The 22273-nt window shown below is 51.3% G+C and overlaps 8 protein-coding genes across 8 annotated transcripts; 5 read left to right on the forward strand and 3 right to left on the reverse strand.

Moving 5' to 3' along the window:
• Window positions 1-1227: 1227 nt before the first annotated feature.
• Window positions 1228-2001, reverse strand: B0T23DRAFT_404467 (uncharacterized protein; the record flags this gene model as incomplete). Its single annotated transcript, XM_062838910.1, has 4 exons — window positions 1228-1312; window positions 1455-1558; window positions 1844-1913; window positions 1949-2001. 4 exons carry the CDS (start codon window positions 1999-2001, stop codon window positions 1228-1230), a joined length of 312 nt encoding a protein of 103 aa, XP_062692842.1.
• A 1113-nt stretch (window positions 2002-3114) lies between these two features.
• On the forward strand, window positions 3115-4636 carry B0T23DRAFT_140680 (uncharacterized protein). The gene has a single exon (XM_062832348.1). The coding sequence runs from the start codon at window positions 3405-3407 to the stop codon at window positions 4311-4313; it is 909 nt and encodes a 302-aa protein (XP_062692843.1). The 5' UTR covers window positions 3115-3404; the 3' UTR covers window positions 4314-4636.
• A 1597-nt stretch (window positions 4637-6233) lies between these two features.
• Window positions 6234-6592, forward strand: B0T23DRAFT_442007 (uncharacterized protein; the record flags this gene model as incomplete). Its single annotated transcript, XM_062840801.1, has 1 exon — window positions 6234-6592. Exon 1 carries the CDS (start codon window positions 6242-6244, stop codon window positions 6590-6592), a length of 351 nt encoding a protein of 116 aa, XP_062692844.1. The 5' UTR covers window positions 6234-6241.
• A 666-nt stretch (window positions 6593-7258) lies between these two features.
• On the forward strand, window positions 7259-10192 carry B0T23DRAFT_140695 (BCS1 N terminal-domain-containing protein). The gene has a single exon (XM_062832349.1). The coding sequence runs from the start codon at window positions 7633-7635 to the stop codon at window positions 9979-9981; it is 2349 nt and encodes a 782-aa protein (XP_062692845.1). The 5' UTR covers window positions 7259-7632; the 3' UTR covers window positions 9982-10192.
• A 310-nt stretch (window positions 10193-10502) lies between these two features.
• B0T23DRAFT_140727 (putative hydroxymethylglutaryl-CoA synthase) lies at window positions 10503-12261 on the reverse strand. Its single transcript, XM_062832350.1, has 3 exons — window positions 12065-12261; window positions 10922-11985; window positions 10503-10858 (listed from the first exon to the last, which is right to left on the reverse strand). The coding sequence occupies exons 1-3, from the start codon at window positions 12087-12089 to the stop codon at window positions 10721-10723; spliced, it is 1227 nt and encodes a 408-aa protein (XP_062692846.1). The 5' UTR covers window positions 12090-12261; the 3' UTR covers window positions 10503-10720.
• A 2201-nt stretch (window positions 12262-14462) lies between these two features.
• On the forward strand, window positions 14463-16178 carry B0T23DRAFT_412482 (uncharacterized protein; the record flags this gene model as incomplete). Its single annotated transcript, XM_062839487.1, has 7 exons — window positions 14463-14619; window positions 14657-14815; window positions 14910-14992; window positions 15069-15155; window positions 15432-15674; window positions 15715-15986; window positions 16070-16178. Exons 1-7 carry the CDS (start codon window positions 14583-14585, stop codon window positions 16176-16178), a joined length of 990 nt encoding a protein of 329 aa, XP_062692847.1. The 5' UTR covers window positions 14463-14582.
• A 25-nt stretch (window positions 16179-16203) lies between these two features.
• Window positions 16204-19544, reverse strand: B0T23DRAFT_140738 (BRCT domain-containing protein). Its single transcript, XM_062832351.1, has 3 exons — window positions 19076-19544; window positions 17194-19008; window positions 16204-17134 (listed from the first exon to the last, which is right to left on the reverse strand). Exons 1-3 carry the CDS (start codon window positions 19166-19168, stop codon window positions 16499-16501), a joined length of 2544 nt encoding a protein of 847 aa, XP_062692848.1. The 5' UTR covers window positions 19169-19544; the 3' UTR covers window positions 16204-16498.
• A 724-nt stretch (window positions 19545-20268) lies between these two features.
• On the forward strand, window positions 20269-22086 carry B0T23DRAFT_140773 (Alpha/beta hydrolase family-domain-containing protein). The gene is made up of 2 exons (XM_062832352.1): window positions 20269-20590; window positions 20660-22086. The coding sequence occupies exons 1-2, from the start codon at window positions 20399-20401 to the stop codon at window positions 21704-21706; spliced, it is 1239 nt and encodes a 412-aa protein (XP_062692849.1). The 5' UTR covers window positions 20269-20398; the 3' UTR covers window positions 21707-22086.
• The last annotated feature ends 187 nt before the right edge of the window (window positions 22087-22273 follow it).

Consider the following 22273-nt stretch of genomic DNA (forward strand, 5'->3'; position numbering starts at 1 on the left):
TTGGAAAGATGGATAAAATTAAACCAGTGAACCGTTCAAGAGACTTCGTGATGGCCGAAGATCGTCGAGATTTCCCATTGTACACTACGCTAGTAGGCAATGTCCGTGGAATTAATCTGTTGTTGGCCATTCCCTTCGTGCTTCCCGTGTCCTGGCTATGCCATGAAATGCCAAGGCCCACAGGCTCCGTTTTGGCTTTCCGCTTCTCGACATCGATTTGATGTTTCAATGTGGCTAGACCCACTCCACTCCTTCAGCGCCATATTTGTGGGTTCAGAAACATGCTCTCGGTGGAGTCCATTTCCAGCACAACTTGACCCAGCGCCAAAACCGCAGTTCCGCCTGTCAAAGTGTCGAGTCAAGCTGTGGACTGAATGTCACCCAACAACAACAACTCCCTGTCGCAACTATTCTCTCCAGCTTGGCGGCGCATTTCCTCGTTTGGCTCGAGCCTTATTTGACTTGGGCAAGTTGGAGACCCACGAAGACAAGATCATGATACAAACTTATACATATGTCCCGTCCATTCCATCGCCGGTCTTCCGGTCTAGGTGACACGAGAGCTCACCGGGCTTCCCAGCCGGTACACCCGGAGGTCTGGGCACTTGACCATGAAGAGACTTAAAGGAACAATACCATGTAATAGACTGGGAGACGACCCTGCTTGGTACCGATAGATGTCTCTGGGATCTCTTCTTTGCCCACGCATGGCCATGACTGGCTCAAAAGTCTGGTCAGAGACGACAGAGTTGGGCCCGTTGTTACGGTCTTACAGACTGCCGAACCGCACCCCAGGTTAATATTCCTTTGGTCAGTAGCAATCTGTTCGGCTATTTTGCCTGTCACCCACGCGAATTGGGCTTACTTGGTGCAAACACTACACATTCGTTCTCTCTGCTGTAAGTAAAGACTTCTCCACTTATTCTCAAGCCTTTCGTGTTTCAGAGTTCAAGGGGTTTCGAGTCCCTCAACTAGTAACGGACTAGAGCAGAAAGATGAGAGCCATACGAAGCCGGCTCTCTTTTCCGCCTCAAGTTCCATCAGAATTCATGACTGATTTCCCGGCCCACTGAGCTTGTGCTCCCTGTGACTAAACAGCTGATACTCCAACCAAGACGCCGACTGTTTATCTTACCTGCAAGTGTGTGTGATTCACCCCCGCCAAGGAAAGAAAGACGAGGCAAAGGGCGATAATAAGAATGGATCAAGGGAAAACTGAGCGCTTTGCTAAGCCAGATGGTCCTGACATGACCGTAGCTCGCTCATCACGTCATGCCCCATACTCCATCCCGCAACGAAAAGAAATAAAACACTCTTAGAGATTTCACGCAAAACTGCTCTCTGCGTCAACAGGTACGCCAGCCACCACTCAACTTGAACAAGCAAGCATAGTAGCAGCATGTTACATACAAAAACCTCGAAGGCGGGCGAGTCTCTAATTGGGTGCCAGCAACCTGGAATGTAGCTGCCCGTCTGGCCCTAGAGGGCCCTCGTTCTCCCACCTCTTCTCCATCAATTCTCTATGGTTTCTCGTATGCACAGCTTTCGGCGCTTGAGGCTTGTGTCTATGAGCACGTCCTTGAGAAGTAGGCGGGCAAGCGGGCAGAAGTGTTGATAATTGGATGTATGCCCATCCGGTTGGAATCCTGTATCTCCAGTCAGTGGCCTTGGGAATAGGCGCTTGCCCTTAGAGGTAGCTTCCGCCCTGATTCCAGTCAAAGAATCAGTTTGCTACCTACGCCATAGATATGGGAAGTACAAGTTTGGGATGGTGCTGAAAGAGTGGCGGTCACAGCCATCCTTCCTGGTTATGAAGCGGGTAAAACAATCAAAACAAGAAGACTTTTTGGACTGACCTCAATTGCTGTCTCACTAATTCATTGGGTGGCTCGCCCGAGTTCACTTGCTCGATCCTGGAAGCCTTCTGAATGGAAGTGCACCTTGAGACCAATATGGGTAAGCAATGCGATACCCCTCAGCTTGAATCGACAGCCTCAACATTTCTGGTCGAAATTTAAGTGGCAAGATTATGAAGCATCTGGCTAATTGTCACGCTTCGTCTTTCCTCGGATTGATAGACAAAGTCATTCACCTAATCTTCTGACGGGGTCCTGGATTACCCCGCAAGTACACCCAAAAAGGGATCTGACATGAGTTCACAGGCATCCAGACAGGCACCGGAAAAAAAAAAAAAAAAAAAAAAAAAAAAAAAAAAAAAAAAAAAAAAAAAAAAAAAAGGAACTAAAGCATGCAGACGGATAACCGCATCTTGACCGCCAAGCTTGTGATCAGAACGAATGCACCCACCCTTTAAGCCGCTCTACGTCTGTTATCAGATACCAGGACGGCCGCGCACCTTTTCCTGGCTTTCAAGTTCTTCATCAAAGCAGATGGCATCAAAGCGAGTGAATGTCATGCTTTTTGTGTTTTATTTTCCGACATGCGCCATGTAGTCCGGATGGTGTTGCCAGTGTCTTGATATCGGAGCGTGGCACGGTGAGCGCCGGCTTAAGATCTGGCTTCAATCCAGCTCGTTACCCAGCACGCCTGACTGAGGAGCACTCTCTTCCCTTGCAACACCCTTACAACACCCTCCTGATCCTGCCGCCATCCACGGGAGTGGACATCCCAACTAGACATTTCCAAACGGCGACGAACCAGATGGCCGATGACGAACCACACATACAACTTGAAAGTCCAGTCTAGTCCCGTTGCCTGAGGGCCAGGAGCTGTATGTACCTGCACAAATGCAGGTATTTCCAACAACACCCCCTTGACGTTGACGCTGGTCTGTCTCTCGGTCTCCGTCTCCATCATCCCCATGCCTCCGTTGTAGGAAACATGCAGATGAACGGGCAGGCAGGCAGAAAACACACCATTCCTCCCAGTCGGGCAAGGCCTGCTCCTTTCCAAATGACGCTATATACAGGGGCAAGGCTGTAAGACAATTTCGTCATGACTCGAATGCGGGCGCGGTGGTTTCGGTTGATTGCTCCGTCACGGCAGGTGTGTTCCAAGGGGACACTCGTGCAATAGTGCGGTCCGTGTTTGTGTCTGAATATTTACCTCCGTCCCCAGCTATCTTACACTGCTGTTCTTGACCTTTTTCTTCACATCCAACAAGCTTGTCATTGTCAGTTGTGTCGTTGAGGTTTTATATTCTGCTCTTCGTCCTATCCGCAAAGCTTTGTAGGGGAATTGGCCCTGTGTCTCATTTCTGAGACTGATTTTGCTCGAACGAACACAAGTACCTGACCCTAAAACCAACACTTCTCACGACCAGAACTGGACGCCCTCCTTCGCTATTACAAAGAGACACATAACATCCAACTGCGCTTGATCTTTTTCCTCACTGCTACATATTATACTTATATTTTCTTTATACCCAAAACCGATCAAACAAAATGTCATGCCGACCTTCAAGCCGCTCGTCTGCCTCCTCCACATCCTCCGGCTCCTCCATTCGCACCTGCCGCGAAAAGCGTCTTCCCGATTGCGCAGCTGTCGGTGCGCTCGTCTACTTTTGCGGTCGAAACCCGCGTAAGGTCAAAGCCGTGCGTGTTTACGAGACAACATACCTCGATAACGACACATCGGGAGATCTGGATTGCGAGATGAGGAGCAGCGCCAGTAGTTCCAAACGCTCTAGACGATCGGGGCACTCGTGGGTCAGTAGCGACAGTAACTGTGGAAGAGTAAAGCAGGAGTTTTACTTTATTGAGTCAAGGACTAGTGGCTATGGGTCTGGTGCTGGTTACGAAGGGGGAGAGCAGCAGCAGCAGCAACCAGCGCAGGTAACAGCGGCAAGGCAATGGAAGCCGCCCAAGAGTGGGAGTGAGAGGAAATCCCGTTCCTCGAAACACTCGAGTAAGAGCGGTGGTAGCCACAGTCACAGTCATGGACATGGACATCGGGGGCGACAGGGACCGCCGAGTGCTACATCAGAAGAAGAAGACGAGGGGAAATATGATGAAGAAGAAACGGACGACGGAAGTCGAAGTGTTTTCAATGAATTCAATTATCAAGGAGGAGGTTCCGGAGGCCCTGGTGCTAGCCCAAGTCCATTCCCACCTGGTCCTCCGGGTATGGTGCCCCCTCCTCCTACTTCTCATCCTCCCACTGGCGGGTACCCGGGGCAACCGATGTTCAATATGGGTGGTCCTCCTCCGCCACCGATACCACCAATGACACCACATGGACACGGGAGCTTTCATCATCCTCCGCATATTTTAACACCGGGAACTCATCCTCCGGTGATGTCAGGTGGTGGTGGTGGTGGTGGTGGAGGGAGAGGAGGAGGAGGTCATTTCTAGCAGGATGGAGTTGGGATTCAGGTGTTTATGCCTGAGTGAACACTGACATTGTTTTATAAATAGCTTAACAATGGGCAACATGGATGAAAAGACGAGGTTGACTGCTGATTGAGTAGGACGTGTGGTTTTACATTTGCTGAGGATGAGTCACACTGTAATTATAGACTTGGAATGACTTGGTCTTGGGTATATATGCGGTCAGGACCCGCTGCGAGGGGCTATATGCCTATGTGGTAGAGATCCTGTGTTCGAGTACGTTTTTGTAGAATTACCACACGCAATGATTAAGTGATTCCCATAAACTGTTTATTGGTTACACTAGATTACCAACTATCAAGCCCCCCCCCCCCCCCCCCCTTTTTTTTTCTCCTCTCGCTCTCTCTTCATCTTATCTTCGTCCGTCATACATCATCATACCTTTGGCAAACGTCAACTAGGTACTTTCTTTGTTTGCTCCATGTAAACTGCCGACTCTACGGAAAATTCTCATTTGATTTTTGCAGATGTATTAAATTGGTTAAACGATGGAAGAAAACAACCAACTACCGTTATTTGGTAGGAACTTGGCGGTAAGTGAAATAATCAGCTGAAGCTGTGAGAGAAGTCGGGTGAATACTTTGGAGGATCTTCTGCGTTGATCAGTTGTATTGATATACAATCCAGCCGTGGTTGGTATGTTAGGTCGGTACAGTAAAGCCAGATCTGATTAGACTCGGAAGAGCGGCCAAGATTCTCGCGGATAGATGCTGTGAGCTGGTATCTTGACGTTCTGAATGGGAACCCTCATCATTGTAAGAAGAACCAAGAAGCAAACAAACTAGTCCTGTATTGTACGTTAGTGAAATGGGATCTATATTAGTTATCAAACGAATATTACGTAGTGTAGACTTGAGTTGAATATTCAGTGTCAGGCATTGCTGGGTTGTACTTGAATGAGTAACTCGGTGTGATAAGCGGGGTCATCGAGAGGTGTCTGGTCAGTGGTGATCCGGGAGTAGTGGCGAAGTGGGGCCGAACTTGACCCAAAAATGCGGAGGCCGCCAGTTGCACTTGCCGAGGTGACGGGGCCGGCGATGACGGCGAGGATTGCAATTGCACTGCACTGCCGCGGCCTCAAAGGTCCCGAAGCAGGGTTTATCGTTCATCGGGACCATATGGGACTCATTATTGGTCAAAGTATAGGTAGCGAGGTAAAATGTGGGGTAATAAGGTAGGTACACAGCAATACTGTAGCGGCCTCCAAACGCTTGAACGCTTTCGCAAACACCTCGATACCAAATCTCATCCATTCAGCCCTACCACTTAGCGAGATGTGACAAGTCACTGAGGCTGGTTCGTTCTCTTTGAGATGCAACAGTCTGTTTGGTTCCATGCCTGAACGATGATGCCATTGATGGATGTGCCAGAATACGCGCAGTGTCGGACTCGGCTAGTATCAGGAGTTGAAAAAAGCAAGCCACCTCATTTCCGGGGAGCAACTCGGGGATATTATCAAAACGTTCTAGGCCCCGTCAAAGGGTCTCTTTCCGCCGGTTAAAACAGGCTTTGATAGGGGTTATCGTCCACTGGAACAATTCGATGTCAGGAAATCAGAAAGACCCATTATGGAGGGCAGGTGAGACAAAGACAACCACCTTCCACACATCACATCCCCTCTACCCCACACTATTCTGCCAACCAGCATTTGAATCTTTCAGCCTGTTGCAGAGCTTCACTGCCTCAAACCTCAAACCGCACTGCCATCCGTTCGTCATACGCCAAGGCACGACACGAGCAGTGGTTGTCACTGTCGTCTTCAGCACCCTACGGACATACGTCGCACCCCAGCAGATTGATTGACTGGGGACTGCCCGGGAGGTTGCCCTTCAAAGGAACGAGTAACGGCGTGGGAGTCCACTCTCGGTGGGTGGTCAGCAAAGACACCAACCATGTTCCCGAATGAGGACGGCCGCGATTCACACAACCGGGACAGAGCTACATTCCGAACTTGCACCATGCGTCATGCCGCGGTATCGCCAAGTTTCCAACGTTTCCTGTTTCGCTGTCACCGCCGGCCTGCAATTCGTGCGGGTGCTTCTGCCATGCAGTTTCGTCCCGTCTTGCGCTGTACGGGTTACTGGACGGTTGCATGTGACGATGAATTGAGAGCTGTTGAGGATTTCCCCTTTCTGACTTTGGAGACCCGGCCACCACTGCAGTATCCTTGCAAGGCCAAATCACGGTTGCAAGCCACCGTTCAATCATGTCCAGTGGCATTGCTTTGCAACTGGTTGTCCTAACCTACAGCAATACTGCATTGCATGCTGCATTTCTCTTGGGACCCGGTGCTGACGGGAGCCCTTGCGTTAGGTATGCTGATGTGTGCTGCGGCTGATTCTGATTCGCACCTTACCCGATACGTGGAGACCAGTTCTTCGTTCTAGTCAACATCATGCTAGACCCTTTCCCAATTCTCTTTACATCACATGCATGGGATGACAAGGGACTATGTGTACCCTGATACCTTCACGGCGCGTACACTCTCCTGGCCGTGTCCAAGTGGCGGCCCAGGAGATTATTACTCGGTTTGATTATTTGCTCTCTTTCTCTGCTCACCTCCTGCTGAGGTACTTCTTTTAGAGGTATTTTAACCCAGCTACTACCATGCTGACTGTATTGCTGCCTGGCGGTTAACGTATCCTTACTCTTCATGAATCCATACACCAAGAGTATATAAGGGCTCAACGCCCGATGTTTTCTTCATGTCGACTTGACCATTCATCCCAAGCATCCTCCATTCGGGAGTTCCGACAATCTGGAGCATAAATCCACTCACCCAAACGAACCCGGTATATAAAGTCGATTGACTCTGCCTTTGCTGGAACACCTCGTTCAACTACGCCTCTTCAGGGACATTGAAGGGGAACACAAGTTCGGTTACGCCACCCTCTTCGTATTGTACCATAGGTGTATCCAGTTTGCAACTCGGCACTCTCACACGCTACACCGAACAATTCTCAAGCTCGTCACCGTTAACCTGTTTCTCGTTTCACTACTGGTTGACTATTTTTCTCCGGCTTGTCCAATTCGGCGCAACGGGCGGGCCTGTGCCACGGCAAACCAACTTCGAAAGAGAACGAGAGGCGGGACTCTTACGGCTACAGATACACATACACCACCTCAAAGGATACAACAAACCGAAACTGAGAAGTGACGACAAGCAAACAGAACCGATAATATAAGAGCACCATTCCTTCTTCCGCTGTTTCTTTCCCGGCTCAAATTCCAGACAACATCACCACAGACAGCGGTCTTCAGACCCGCTGCCCAGAAAACCAACATGGACACTCTACTTCAACACATGGCCGGGCAAACGGTCTCATGCTCCGATGGTACCTCTTCTACCGTGTCGAATCCTGCCGCCTCTACTACTGGCGCTCCTGTGACCGGCCAAATGGTCCTCTTGGACATGTTCTTCCCCGGCTTCTCAACATTCTCAGCTTTCGTCCAAAAGAACCTCAACATCGATCTCAACGTATACATCCCGCTCGTCCTAATATGCGGCGCCCTCACGTTTGCCTGGCAGTATTTTAGCGATTACTGCTGGGACCTGATCGACCGTTATATGATGTCAGTCGTGGATGTGCGCACCGACGACGAGATCTACAACATGCTGATGGGCTGGGTGGCCGCGCAAAAGTTTGCCCAGGGCGCGCGGCGCTTTGTCGTCAATACGAACCTGAATTCGCGCTTCTGGTGGCTGTGGCGCTACGACTACGACGACGAGGATGAAGACGGGACCGAAGAAGATGACCATGACCAGCCCGCCAAGGGAGGGAAGAAAGCCTTAGCGTACACGCCCACGTTTGGCAGCCACTGGTTTTGGTACAAGGGGCGCCTGCTGTGCTTCCGCCGGCAGCAGAGCCGTGACATGGCTGGGTATTCGCTCTCCAGCGAGCGGGAAGAGATTTCCATCAAGTGCTTTGGCAGAGATCCTTGGATCCTGAAGGAGCTGTTGCTGGAGGCCAGAGAGGTATACATGAAGCGCGACGAGGCCAAGACGCTCATCTACCGCGGAACGACTAAAGGATCGGGTAGTGAACCCACCTGGCAGCGATGCATGGCGCGCACCTCGCGTCCTTTTTCCACCGTCATCCTGAACGAGAAGGTCAAGAAAGAGCTGATTGATGATGTGACGGATTACCTCAACCCGGCAACGCGCAGATGGTACGCCAACCGTGGGATTCCCTACCGCAGGGGCTACCTCCTCCATGGACCTCCTGGCACAGGCAAGTCTTCGTTGAGTTTGGCGCTAGCCGGGTTTTTCAAGATGAGGATTTACATCGTCAGCCTGTCCTCCATCGCCGCCAATGAGGAGAACCTCGCGTCTCTCTTTTCCGAGCTTCCACGTCGATGCGTTGTTTTGCTGGAGGATATCGACACGGCCGGCCTTACCCATACACGCGAAGATGGCAAGGTTGCGGCCATCGATGGCGGCAGCGATGACATGGTTCCCGGTCAAATAACCGCAGGAGATGGTACAGCCACCACCCCCACCCCAAGCGGCCGCCTCTCCCTCTCGGGCCTCCTCAATATCCTGGATGGCGTCGCCTCGCAGGAGGGCCGCGTTCTCATCATGACCACCAACCACCTCAAGAAGCTAGACAAGGCCCTGATCCGGCCGGGGCGAGTCGACATGATCGTTGAGTTTGGGCGTGCAGATAAGGAGATGACGGCGGCCATTTTCCGGGCAATATTTGCCCCGCTTGAAGGCGACGAGGTTGACGCACCCTCTGATGCCGATTCCAAGGACCTTTTCAAAACCCCATCTATTTCAACAAGCCCAGCAGGAGCAGCAGCAGCAGCAGCAGCAGCAGCAGCCGAAGCGCGGCGCGAACTCGCTCGCGACGAAGCCACTCTCAAAGTAGTCGAGTTAGCCGACCAGTTCGCGGACAAGATCCCCGCGCACGAGTTCAGTCCCGCCGAGATTCAGGGGTTTTTGTTGAAACACAAGCGGAACGCAGCCGCGGCAGTGGAGGGGGCAGAACAGTGGGTTGTGGACACACGAAAGGAGAAGATGGAGAAGGACTTGAGGGAGGCGAGGGAGCGGAGGGAGAAGGAGGAGAAAGCAGAGGCTGAGAAGAAGGGGACGAAAAAGGAGGAGAAGGGTGAGAAAGATAAAACGGAAACGAAAAAGTCAAAAAAGAGCAGTAAACACAACAAAGTAACCTCCAAAAAGTCGTCGTCCAAAAAGTCAACAAGGAAAGCAGCAATCAGTGACGCTGACTCCTCCGACGATTCTTCGTCATCATCGTCATCATCATCATCATCATCATCATCATCAACCAAATCCTCTTCATCCGAATCCGAATCCGAGTCTGAACCAGAACGATTCAAGGAGAAGAAGTCCAAGAGGAAACACTCGAAGAAGGAAAAGACCGACATCACTGCACCTCCACCTCTTCTGGTTAAGGAGGATTCCATCAGGGTTCAAGTTGTTCCCGTCCAGCAAGAGGTTCAGACCATCGCCAATTGTATTGCGCCGGGGGCAAAGAAAACGGACGATCTTGCCAAGGCGGTTGTGGTAGTGGAGGATATACTCGTTCCCCAGATCTCGGTAATAGAAGTAAATGAAACGAGGTCGACGGGGTCGGAGGATGGAAAAGATTCTGGGTATGGAACGCCTTAGTAGTTGCCGGGCTCCTGGCTCCTGGAGAAGAAGGCGTTGCTGGTAGTACGCTTGAGGCGTTTGTGGACCTTTCGACTCGGGTTTTATACGATTCGTCATGACCCTGGGTACAAAGAGGGTGGTAATATAGGATAATACAGATGTACGGCTGGATTGGAGTTTTAGTTTACTTCAATTGGATGAAAGTAACGACACAATTCTCAATAACTGCCTGTGCTTGGTTTTTTCTCTTTTTTTTCCCCCAGACATCATAAACCATAGGTCCACTACATCAACTTGCGTGCTAACGTCTTCAGTAATGAGCATGACCAGATTTAATTATTTAACATGTATATTCACATAAAATCCCCGGTCCTCATGAGCCATCAACCGGCCCATGATCGCCGATGAGTATTAGTATAAGGTGTATGTGTAATATGTAAGAAGAATCGCAAAGCTTTCTTGCCCTTTAGCCTTTGCTTGTTTTCTTCCTGTCTTTCCCTTATTTCCCTTTCCTTCCCAAATCTCTCACTTTCTAGAGCCCGTTTGGATATCATACCAGCAACCCCTTTGCCTGAACCTTCCCAGTTCTAGCAGTTAGACATCCGGACTTCTGGTTTCACTTACTCCATAAAGTCATGACAAAGTGTACGTGATATCATCGTGGTCTCCAACTCTCAATGCCTGACTTTCGCCATCCTTATTAGTGTATAGTGGTATAATGCAAATTCCTCCCTTCCTTTTCTTTTGTGAAAGACGTTTAAGCCTTGATGGAGTATGTCCTCTTGAACATGTCATCAACGTTTTCGAGGTAGTAAGTGCCGGGCTCGAGAGTAGAGACCTCACCCTTGGGGGTGTAGTTCTTCTGGAGATGGGCCTGCTTGCGGAGGTCGCACATCTGTACAATCGTTAGCATCTTGACTAGTATTCTTGACTTGATTGGTCAGTCGTAAATACTCACAGCATCGTAAGACTCGGGGGGAACGGCCCGGCGAGCGGCAAGTCTGGCGGGGAGGTTGAGAGTCTTGGCAAGCTTCTCGGTGCTGCCAGTGACGCGGAAAGAGCAGAAAGAGGCAGCGAGACCGGAGCCGTAAGAGAAGAGACCTATCCTCTTGCCCTCAAGCTGGGCGCTGTCGACATGGCCAATGATGGAGGCGAGACCGCCCCAGACGCTACCGCAGTACATGTTGCCGCAGAGGGTAGGGACCTGGATGGCGGGGTTGACGCGCTCCTGGAAGCGCTTCTTGGTGAGAGTCATGAAGGTCTTCTCAACGACCTTGTCGGTCAGGGACTTCTTGTAGTCCATGTCGCGAACCTCGGGAGGAACGTCGGCGAAGACGGGGCTCTCGGGGTTGGCGAGGTAGTCGTGGTAAAGGAGGCGAGCATACGACTTCTGAACGAGCTTGCAGGTAGGGGCGTGGAAGGCAAGGTAGTCGAAGCGGTCCAAGGGGGTCTTGGTGCTATCCTCAGAGTGGCCGTTAACACCATTGGTGAGGAGCTTCTCGCGCTGGTTGTAGGCGCGGTAGGCGCCGTCAAGAGCCTCGGTGTAGCAGTTGACGGAGTAGTGGCCATCGACGTAGGGGTACTCGCTGGTCAGGTCGGGCTTGTAGAAATCGTAGGCGTGGGCCATGTAGCTGCCGCGGAGACCGGGCTCGACGGCAATAGGGGCGTTAGGGCCAACAAGCATGGCGACACAGCCAGCACCACCGGTAGGGCGGGCATTACCCTTGGCGTAAAGGGCGATATCACCGGCGACGACAATTGCGTCACGGCCGTCCCAGGCGGAAGACTCGATCCAGTTGACGGAGTTGAAGAACGCGTTGGTACCACCGTAGCAGGCGTTGATGGTGTCAACGCCCTCGATGTTGGTGTTCTCGCCGAAAAGCTGCATCAGGACGGACTTGACGGACTTGGACTTGTCGAGAAGAGTTTCTGTACCAACCTCGAGGCGACCGATCGTGTTGGTGTCGATCTCGTAGTTCTTGAGGAGGCGGGAGACGGCAGTCAAGGCAAGAGAGTAGATGTCTGGAAGGGCACATGGCAAGTCAGCCCCTGAAAAGGCGCGCAGAGGTGGATCGAAATATGAGGGAAGGGAAAAACTCACCCTCACGATCGTCGCAGAAAGCCATCTTGGTCTGGCCGAGACCGATGGTGTACTTGCCCGTGCTAACGCCATCGAACTTTTCGAGCTCGGATTGCTCCACATACTACAGTTAAGATGACAGCTGTCAGTTGATGTGCTTGGAATGCGAGGCAGAAGCTCAGGGAGCAAAGTCCGGCAAAAAGCAGAATATGTGTTGCTGCTGCTGCGATAGCTATGCAGCGTTGCTGAGGGAATCTCGTGTGTTTCTTTGGATTGTTGCAAAAAGGGGGAGGGGCGTCATCCGGAGCTAACGCGGCCAGCGGGAGATGTGCGTGTACGGAGCGCGTGTTGGACGTACCTGGCTGGGGAAGTAGATTTCGATGGCCTTGATGCCAATGTTCTGGGGACGGGTAGCCATCTTGTGCGGGCAATTGGGGTCTGGCGATGAAGGTCAAGGGGGGATTGAGGGAAGTAAGGAGGGGGAAGTAACGGAGGAGGAGAGGAAGAGGAGAGAAGGGCAAGAAAGCTGGAGGAAAAAAGAAGGAAGAGACGGAAGATTGCCGTGTCCCGTTCAGGGGAGGGGTTGCTTTGAGAGATTGGGGGTCCTGGCGTCAAAAAGTGCCTGTGCTCCTGTCTACGGAGGGGTAGGTTTGGGGTTAGCGCGTGTCGTCCTATCTTTCCACTCTGGCAGAGGCCATCTCGTCCGACGACCCAACCCCAACTCTGGCCCCCTTTTCACCGCTGTTTGTTGGCGCCGTTGTTGCCAGCGAGATCTCTTCTTCTTGACTCCCGTCGAGACGAGGTCCAGAAGGCTGGGGTCACTTTTTGGGGTGCCAGGTGATTCCATTCTCAGCAGAAAAACATAGGTAGGTAGTGACGGGACCAAGGGACCTGCCAATCCTGCCACCACGCCAGTCCCACACACAGTCTATGTAGTGTGCTCCTGCCAATGCTGCCGCCCCTGGATTGGGTTGCCCCTTTCCCATGTCTCTCTTGACAACAAACCCAAGCTATCAGACTTTGGCCAAGCCGCCGCAACCACGCCCAACAAAAAGGGCGTGGACCGAGCTTCTCCGGCGCCGGCACATTGGACTGGCTGGTGGACAGGGGGGAAGGGTGATGTGCAAAGAATCATTGATAGGTTATTGCCGGTTTGGATATACACACCTTTTTTGGTTGATATCTCGATCGAGGATCAAGATGTGACGTCTTTTGCTGTTCGTCTTGGGGATCAAACCTGAAGAAGGATGGAAAGAAGAAATCTAAACAAGAAGAGATCCAAAACCAGATGAGGATGGGGGGACATTGGAGGTTCATATAGCATTCACTGTTCCTCGAGAACGGCCACTTGCTGGCAAGGGAACAATGCGTAAAAAGGGGTCCAGACAATGCCAATCGAGCGTGGCTCCCGACCAAGCCAAGGCCATCTACTGCACGACCAGCGATACTCAAAGCTGGCCGGGACAAGGGTATTGATGGGTCGCAGATAGATTTGAAGGACGATGTCGGAGAATCCTCACCAAAAGGGTTGCATTCACGTCAAGAGGACATCTGTTTTTTTTTTTTTTTTTTTTTTTTTTTTTTTTTTTCTTTTTGTGGGTTTGGGACAATGTGGGCGAACCGCAGCACACGTTGGAAGGGAAGCCATCACCGGGTAAGCTGCCTCAGCTGGAGCAGTCACAGGAAGCAAGCACGGGCGGTTAGGCCACCTGCCACTTTACCATAACAGATGCCTACGCGCACCTACCTACTTGTACCGATGCAATCCAAACAGAAACTTCAACCAACGTAAATTCCCGTCCAACTTTGAAGAGCCTAAGGTCTTGAAAGAGGTGGCAGGTCGGACGGAACAAAACCTGTGCCAAAACCGTCAGTGCTGTTGGTATCTTTACTTTATGCTCATTTCAATGGTACCTTGTCTGGTTAACACGCCTGTGTTAAAGTCCGGAATCTGGGTTTGACCTTCGAAGTCTTCAGTTCAGGTTTTTTTTCTTTTTTTTTCTTAGGAATTGTCTCCTTTTCTTTTCTATATTATATGGTCCTCATATGACGAAACCATTTGTATAGCGAAGAACGTCTGGTTTTCTTCATTGTAGTTGGGATATGTATGATTTCGTACGACTGACGTTGGGGCCAAAGTTTGTCTGCGAAAATGAAGGTTCAGGTTTTCCTCCGGATTTTCTTCCGAAGTTTATTCAGTGATGATGTAAAGGGTGCAGCACAGTTGACACAGATGATGGCCAAGCAAAGGAATAACAAATGTCCTTGCTGTGCTTGTGCCGTGCATGCCCTTTGTTGCTGCCCCTCGATGCACGGCGCCTTTCAGAGGTCAACATGACATCGATGTAAACAAATGCAGCCCCAACCCCCAGCTTCCTTTTTCCACTTCTTCAAGTTCCCACCCCACTTCCAATATCTTCCTCGGACATGATCTTCAGTCCGGCCTCGGGGGCCCTTAACATGATCTTTGATATATGATACCTTCGAAATTAAGTTTTGGGCACTTCCTAAGGGAAGAATCCCTAGGTGACTCCGGCCGATGCGCTTTCAGAATATCATGTCCCTATCACAGTTATGTAACGGTCTCTTCTAGCTAAAGCGAGCTGTATTGAGCTGTCCATGTTCACTTTGCTTTTACGACCATTTCGTGCGGGAACACTCTCCTGCTACGGAGCTCCACCGGCGAGTTATCAGATCTTGCTCTCCTTGCTCGTCCCATCAACAGTGGGCGTTCCTCAGCTGCGCAACACGAGAAGAGTGGAAACGTGGAAGGTGTGAGTGGAAAGAAAGTGGAGATTCTGCCCACTTTACACTACATCTTACACTACACACAGACATACAGTACGGATGAAAAATCTGATAACAGTTTGTCGCCCAGTCGTTCGCATGGAAGGCACGGATCTTGGTGGAGTTTTTGGCGGCTCGGATCGTGGAGATGCGATGAACGTTGTCTGTGCTTGTTTTGTTCAGTGGAGTCAGTTTGGAAACTGAGCAAAAGTAATTCTTTTATTTTTCTCGCTTCAAGCTCAGTGTCTTTGTGATGATTTGCGAGCCTTCTCGTATCCCTCAAGGTCGGACGTCTAGAGTATCATCTGCTCTCGAAACTGCAAACGTGCAAATAGGGCATGAGTGAAAATGATTGGTGAAAGCTTGTCACACCGCCCACCGCGCTGCAGAAACCGTTCGACAGACGAGACACACACAAGACAATCCCGTGAACGGGACGGCAGTGTCACCCATCTTCATCAGGCACACTCGCATGTAGTGTAACTGCTGAAGACATGTCTAACAGTCTCCTCCAATGGCGTGGCTGAAGCTGTTGTGGGCCTGTAACTAGGTACATACTGACTACGTGCCATCATTTACTTTTCAACACCATTTCCGGGAGGGAAAATATGACTGCGCCCTTTCCAATCTCGCCTCGTTACCTGTCATCGCGGGTTGTCACCCAGGCCCGATTTCGAGCTTTGCTTTAAGTTGTATGATCAGCTCATTCTCACCACCAGCCTTTGCTTTTCACATAGCGTCCGTATCCTTCTTATCCTCGTTGCCTAAAGCTACCAACCTCATGTTGGATACTGCTCCCCCCATCATCATCCTCACACTCAGCATCGCACGGGAAAATGTCACTGTAGGGGGTCATTCAAAGTGGGTCGCCATCGGGCAATCAGCACAAGTTCTCACACGCTCGGAACTTTGCAAGTCGGGAATGTCGCCGGTTCTCGGCCGATTCATATGTCCTCTTCCATTCCTTCCACTGCAGTGCGACAGAAACGTGGCCCCGGCGGAGAATCAGAAAAGAAAATCTCTCAACTGTTGCTCCCACTCCGACTTGGCTGCGCCGCTCGGCGTGCAAGTTGTTTAGCTATGGTGAGACCGCGTTACATACCTACACTACATACATAGCCACATGGGTTGAGGGACCGGGACGCACAGCACACTCGTATGGAGTCCATGGTGGAGCTACATGACGAACTTGGCCGAGCGTTTCGCCAAGATTTGGTACACTACACTAGAACTACGCAGTATGTACACTAGTATCATCGTGAACGAAGATGGGTCCCCTTTCGAGAAAGACGATGATGCTGAACAGATGAAGGAGTATGTCGCACACGAAGAGACGTGCCTATGGTGATACCATGATTCGCTATGATGGTGAATAATATTTGAACTATTCGATGGACATAAATGGGGATATTTACATATGTCGATCAACCGTTTAGAATGCAAAGAAAAAGACGTTCCAGAACGGGATTCTCCAATTCAACCAGTCGCGCCGGTGAACATTGATAACACTTTACCCACCCACGCTACTCCAGCCTGCCACCCCTTCCAAGAACCAAAAGAAATTGATAATAAAAGGAACAATGAAATAAAGGCGAACAACAGTGTAAAAGAACACATTGATCACAATAAAATGCCCACATTCACACTATCCTTGCCTACTGATGATCCTCAGAATGGCGGATTCTCAGCAAAGTACCTAACCGCCAAATACCTAGGATCAAACGTCAACTCCTGCTTCATTGCCACATCCAACAACCAATCCGACACCACAATCCTCGGTTCCATGTTTCCCTTCTTTGCCATCTCCTCAAACTTGGGCCACAGCGCCTTCTCAGCCGGGCTGGGAGACGTCAGCAAGTAAACTGGATCAGGCGGTGCCCCTCCATCTTCCTCGGGCGTAGTGGGCTTGATCACCGACCCACCGCGACCACGGAAAACCCTGAAGATGGCCCCGTTGGCCTCGGCAATGGTTTGGTAGCTCTGGACTCCATTCTTGATCTCCTCTGTGCAGAAGATGGGCACGCCCCAGAGAAGGCGGCCGCGGTTGGCGCGGGCGCGAGAGATGGCTGTCTGGAGGGTGACGCCAAAACGGTCTTCGCTTTCCTTGTCGACAAGCAGGTAGTCCTTGGGGGGCAAAACCTTGCCGGCTTCGACGCAGGCGGTGACATAGTCGGACGAGATGATCTCGGGGCCGCGAGCCAGACAACGGAGAAACTTCATAGTTCTAACCATACGCGGTGCGGCGAGGTAGTCGCAGGGAACATTGTCTTGGACGATCTGTATGCCCATGGAGCGCAGTTTTCGCTGGTGAAAAGGTTAGTTTGGCAATGTAATGCACGTATCAGGCTAAAGTAATCACTCACCCTGTCCGCCTCCTCTCGAATCTTGTCGTTTACCCATCTCTTGTAGCCGGTCAAGCAGATGCGCATCTCTGGGCTTGACGAGACCCTAGCCTTCTTGGCCGGACGCTTCTGTTCTGTCTCGTCCTCTTCGCCCCCGTCTTCGGCTGGACTTGACTCCTTTGCGGCCCGATCCCGGTCAATCTGGTCTGCTGCCCGCTTGCCGCCCCACGGACCATCCTTCGCTGTGCGCTTCTTTTCCTTCTCATACAGAGCGATATCTGGTGCCAGTTGGTGGAGCTTGGACAACGCCTTATCTTTGGCGCTCCGGCTACCGCTGGACATTACTGATGGTGTGTCATTTTCCTTTCCACGTGTAGTCCGGGTGGTCTTTGCTGGTGTTTGGATATTTTGCTTATTCTGCGTCCCTCGTGGTGGCTTACTGGCTGTCTTTCCACCAACTGGACTCGATTTACTCGCGGTTCCGGCGTCGGTCTCTGCAAAATTGGAGGCATACACGTTCTTGTTCGCAGCGTCATTAGCCTTGCGCCTTTTCTTCGCTGCCGTGCTGAGTACTTCTTCGCCACCGGGGAAATACACCTCGCGCAGCCTCTGTTCGTCGAAAAAGGTGCTGCCAATGATCTCGCCTAGATTTGTCCTAGGCGGGAAGTGTTGGTACCTGGGGTTAGAAAAGGTCTGGACTTCGCACTTGGCGTAGCTGTCTTCTATCCAAAGATGGTTGATAATCTCAATGTTCCATTCCTTGGCTGCCTCACACTTCTCACCATTCATCCGAGCCGTGATCAGGTGAGTATTGTCGGCCTTCATGGTCTTGGTATATGTTGCGCCCGCCGCAGTAATGAGATTTTCGAGGTAGACTCTAGCGTCACCCCCATAGTTCGATAGTGTGATCTTCATGCCCGTGAATCCAGGAATCCCGTCTCGTGGTATCGGGTAGTGCAGAAGTCGTCGTGTCGGCCTCGTCCATTCATTATGTACGATGAGGTAGTAGAGCCACGCAAGGTTGCCCACGTCTTTCCCTTGCTGTGCCGCCCGTATATACTCATCCCCGTCGCGATACTGACACACATACATATCGCATGCATCAACATCATTCACGACCTCGCCGTCGCTTTGCTCGATCAGGTTGTTCAAGATGTTCCGCAGCCGGGCGTTGATAGGGAGATCTTGAGATATCATGACCTTTTTCTGAGCGAAGACGACAATCTTTTCCCTCTCCCTCCCCGGCATTGCAGCACTAGGTATAACGGACGTGGCACCTTCCACGGCCTCGCTCGGTGGGATTGTGATGTCTTCGTCGGGCCCTGTGCGCAAGATCTCGGGGTCAGGGAGCATATAGGGTGCCTCGCTGATTCGCCTCCCTAGCCTAAAGCAGTCATCGAACCAGTGTGGAAGGACAATCTTGCACTTGGGGTTCCTTTTCTGGGCCTCCTGGCATTTTTCGTGGTCCATGGACAGGGCGCAAATATGGGTGGTTTGACGCGTCAGGTCCTTTGATTCCATGCCACCAAGCGCCATGGTCGCACCAATAATGGTCTCCTTGTCGGACTCGGGAATATCGGCACAGGTGAGGATGACGTTGGAGAAGATCATTCTAGGATCGGGGGAGTACGGCCTCACTTGGGCGACCTTATTCCGTGCGAGCGTGATTTTGATCCAGTTGGAGTTGACGACGGGGATCATGTATTGGAGGGCATCGTGGTATTGCTCGAAGTCGATCGTGTTCGAGACAATATGGGTCGCGTGTTCCAGAGGAATTTTGCCGTCTTTGGTTGGCTCGAGAAGTTGGGCGCCATGCTTGTGTACAAGCTTGGAAAACTACAAATTGCCGAGGTGTTTAGGAGGTTGTGGACCGCGCATCAGGTAGAGTAAAGGGAAGACATACTTCTGAGATGAGACTAGCCGACAGTGACTTGCTTTGCACAAAGTAGATGGAGCAGCCATCGAGCAGACCCGGCTTCTCGTTTTCTCCGGCCATTTTGGCGATGTAAACGCGGTTTCGCTGGATTGATGATGATACGGGTTCTACAGGAAGCGTCGAAGCGCCGAGTCTTGAGTCGAGTCTGTGTATTCGAGTTCCATGGGCGATTTGTGGCCAGAAGTGAGGGTGGTGGTTTGCAAAAGCGATAGACAGATGCAACTTGGCGATGCACCAGCGGATGAGTGTTGATTGGAAGAACGGTCAACGGTCTTTTTGTTTGTCTCGTCCTCCATGCCACTGGCAAATTGGAGCCACTGCAGGCGACGCGATCGGAAAAAGCCAGGGTGGGGCCATGACGCGAACTAGGCACGCTGTATCACATGACCGTGTAATTACCCTGTTGCTGCAGTTTGATGGATTGCTGTCGGTATCTTGTCAAATTCATTGTGTACAAGTATGGAAGTAGTGTACTTGCATCTCCCCGCTTTCCATGTTGGTGTTCGGTAGTATTGATAATGTGACACTCTCGACAACTTCGACAAGCCACGAACTAGAATACACTAGCGAAAAACACCGAAAAGTTACCACAGTGGAACTTCGTCGAATCCGGAAAAGGGGAGATTGGTTGATCACTTTCTATCTATTTCCGACTAACCTTTTTTCGATCACTGTCTTATGGCCGTGCCTGGTACGTACCCGACTTACACGCCGACTACGTATAATAATTAGAGATAAGTTCCAGTTTGATGGATTGCCGATCACCGCTACAACCAAAAAGAGCGTTGGTACAACGCCAAGCACTACTGGCGAGCAATAGTCACATATGTAGTATCTTCGTTATCCAATTCAGAAATGGTTCTCAATCATAAACAATGGGTTGTTGAAAATGAAGTACTGTAGGGTATCACACAATGGAACCCGGAGGTCGATTTCCGAGCTAGTTGCAGTCGCTACCACAACAGCCGGCGCCACGATGGCTTTGTGCCTCGGCAACCTGGCCCGTAACAGTCGGCTCTGTAACCCTTGAACAACCCCACGATCGACAACCCCGGAGATTTAGTTAACACTTTCCTTGTTTGATCTCTCTGTGAACCCCATTTGATCGTGCTACCGGAATCTCCTTAGTCCGACTCGTCAGTTTCGGCATCATACCAGAGTTCTTGTTTGTCCCATCTGATCGGCACGCCTAAAGTGTGACAAGACAACTACCTATCCACATATCAGCTTGACTCAAACACCAGCGGTTATCAGAGCAGGCAGTCAATTCATAGCTGGTATACCGCCACAATGGCCTCCTCCTTCGTCATCAAGGAGCACAAAGTCGAAGGTCAACACATCCGTGAGTATGCCCGAGCTACCGCCAACTCCCAAGAAGAGGTCCTGTATCTCTCCGTAAAGCAATACATTCCCAAGAGCAACCCCAATCCTCAACCGGGCGACCTGACCATCATCGGTGCTCATGCCAATGGCTTTGTCAAGGTCAGTTATTCTCACTAACAAGAGCTACACCCAAGTTTGTGTTTGTCATTCACTAATTCCACTCTGTAGGAACTTTACGAGCCCCTCTGGGAAGACCTGCTCAGGGCCCTCTCCGCCCGCGGCATCAGATTCCGCTCCATCTTCATCGCCGACGCCGCCTGGCAAGGCCAATCCGGGCTTATCAACGAGTCCAGTCTAGGCAACGACCCATCCTGGTATGACCACGCGCGTGACCTCCTCTGCGTCGTCAACGCTTTGCGGCGTGAGATGCCGCGCCCGCTAGTCGGAATCGGCCACTCCTTTGGCGGCAACACCATTGCCTCTTTGTCGCTGATGCACCCTCGCCTCTTTTCTTCTCTGGTTCTGCTTGACCCGGTCATCTCCAAATTTGCCAAGCGCGGTCCCTCCTACGGCTTCCTGCCTATGAAGCAGTCGGCCTATCGGCGGGACGTCTGGCCTTCACGACAGGCGGCCGCTGAGGGGTTCCGGAAGAACAAATTCTATCAGACTTGGGACCCGAGATGTCTAGAGGTATTGATCAGCCATGGCCTGCACCAGGTTTCTCCAGAAAAGGAGGAAGTGACGCTCACGACGTCCAAACACCAGGAGTGCTTCACCTATTACCGCCCTAAAAAACAAGATCAGCCGGTGCCAGACTTGCCCCCGGATCAGGCTGTTGATCCCAACTTTCAGTTTTATCGCGCTGAGGCCATGATGACTACCCACTTCCTGCCGCACCTGCGCCCCGGTGTGCTTTATGTGTTTGGATCCACGTCCGACGTCTGTCCTCCTGATACCCGCGAGGAGAAGCTGGAGCTTACGGGCACGGGGTGGAACGGTAGTGGCGGAGCGAAGGCGGGCAGGGTGAAGGTACGCACCGTGGAAGGGTTCGGGCATTTGGTGCCGATGGAGGCGACGACGAGGTGTGCTGAGGAGGCGGCCGAGTTCATTGCTAAGGATTTGGAGAAGGTGTGGAGGAAGGAGGATGAGGACTTCAGGAAGGTTTGGAAGTATAAGGAGGGGACAGAGAAGAGGGTGCTCAGTAAGGCCTTTTTGGAGTTGATGGGACCGCCGCCGGGGGGGAAGAAGACAGGGAAGGAGGAGGCGAAGTTGTGAGCTGTGAAATGGGGGTGCCTCGTATCCTTTCCGTCAGTAGTTGTGCGTTAGCCAAGGTTTTTCAATTCTCAGCGAGCTTCTTCGCTATCTGCCTCCTACAATCTGCATCTTCCTGCGCCATCTTAGTAACGGCTGTGAGCATCTGCGATGATTGGTATCATATCGGTCATTCCAGTGTAACGATCCGCCAATCTTCCGCCAATTTTATCATTATCATTATCATTATTATCATCCCTTTTTAGCGCCTTCCACACACACCTTTTCTACCTATCCAGGGGAGACAGATACTCACCCTGAACTTGCTTCGTCCACTGATACAGGTCTCGCCGTTTATCACAGGACTAACATGCCTATATAGTGTTCACTTCCGAGTTGCGAGTTCTGCTGGCAAGCCGGAACTCGTCCTATCTTTTGTGGGTTTGGCCGATCTGGTCATTGTGCACACCAGGCCTGTGGTACTGTCCGTCGTTTCAGTAACGATGCTATGTGGCAGCGGAAAGATGACCCTCTATGTATCGCATGCGCTCTATGTGCTGCGAGGTTGTATGAAATGATGATGATGGAGAG

Source organism: Neurospora hispaniola (genome assembly GCF_033458365.1).
Source record: "Neurospora hispaniola strain FGSC 10403 chromosome Unknown B0T23scaffold_4, whole genome shotgun sequence".
Classification (NCBI taxonomy): Eukaryota; Fungi; Ascomycota; class Sordariomycetes; order Sordariales; family Sordariaceae; genus Neurospora; species Neurospora hispaniola.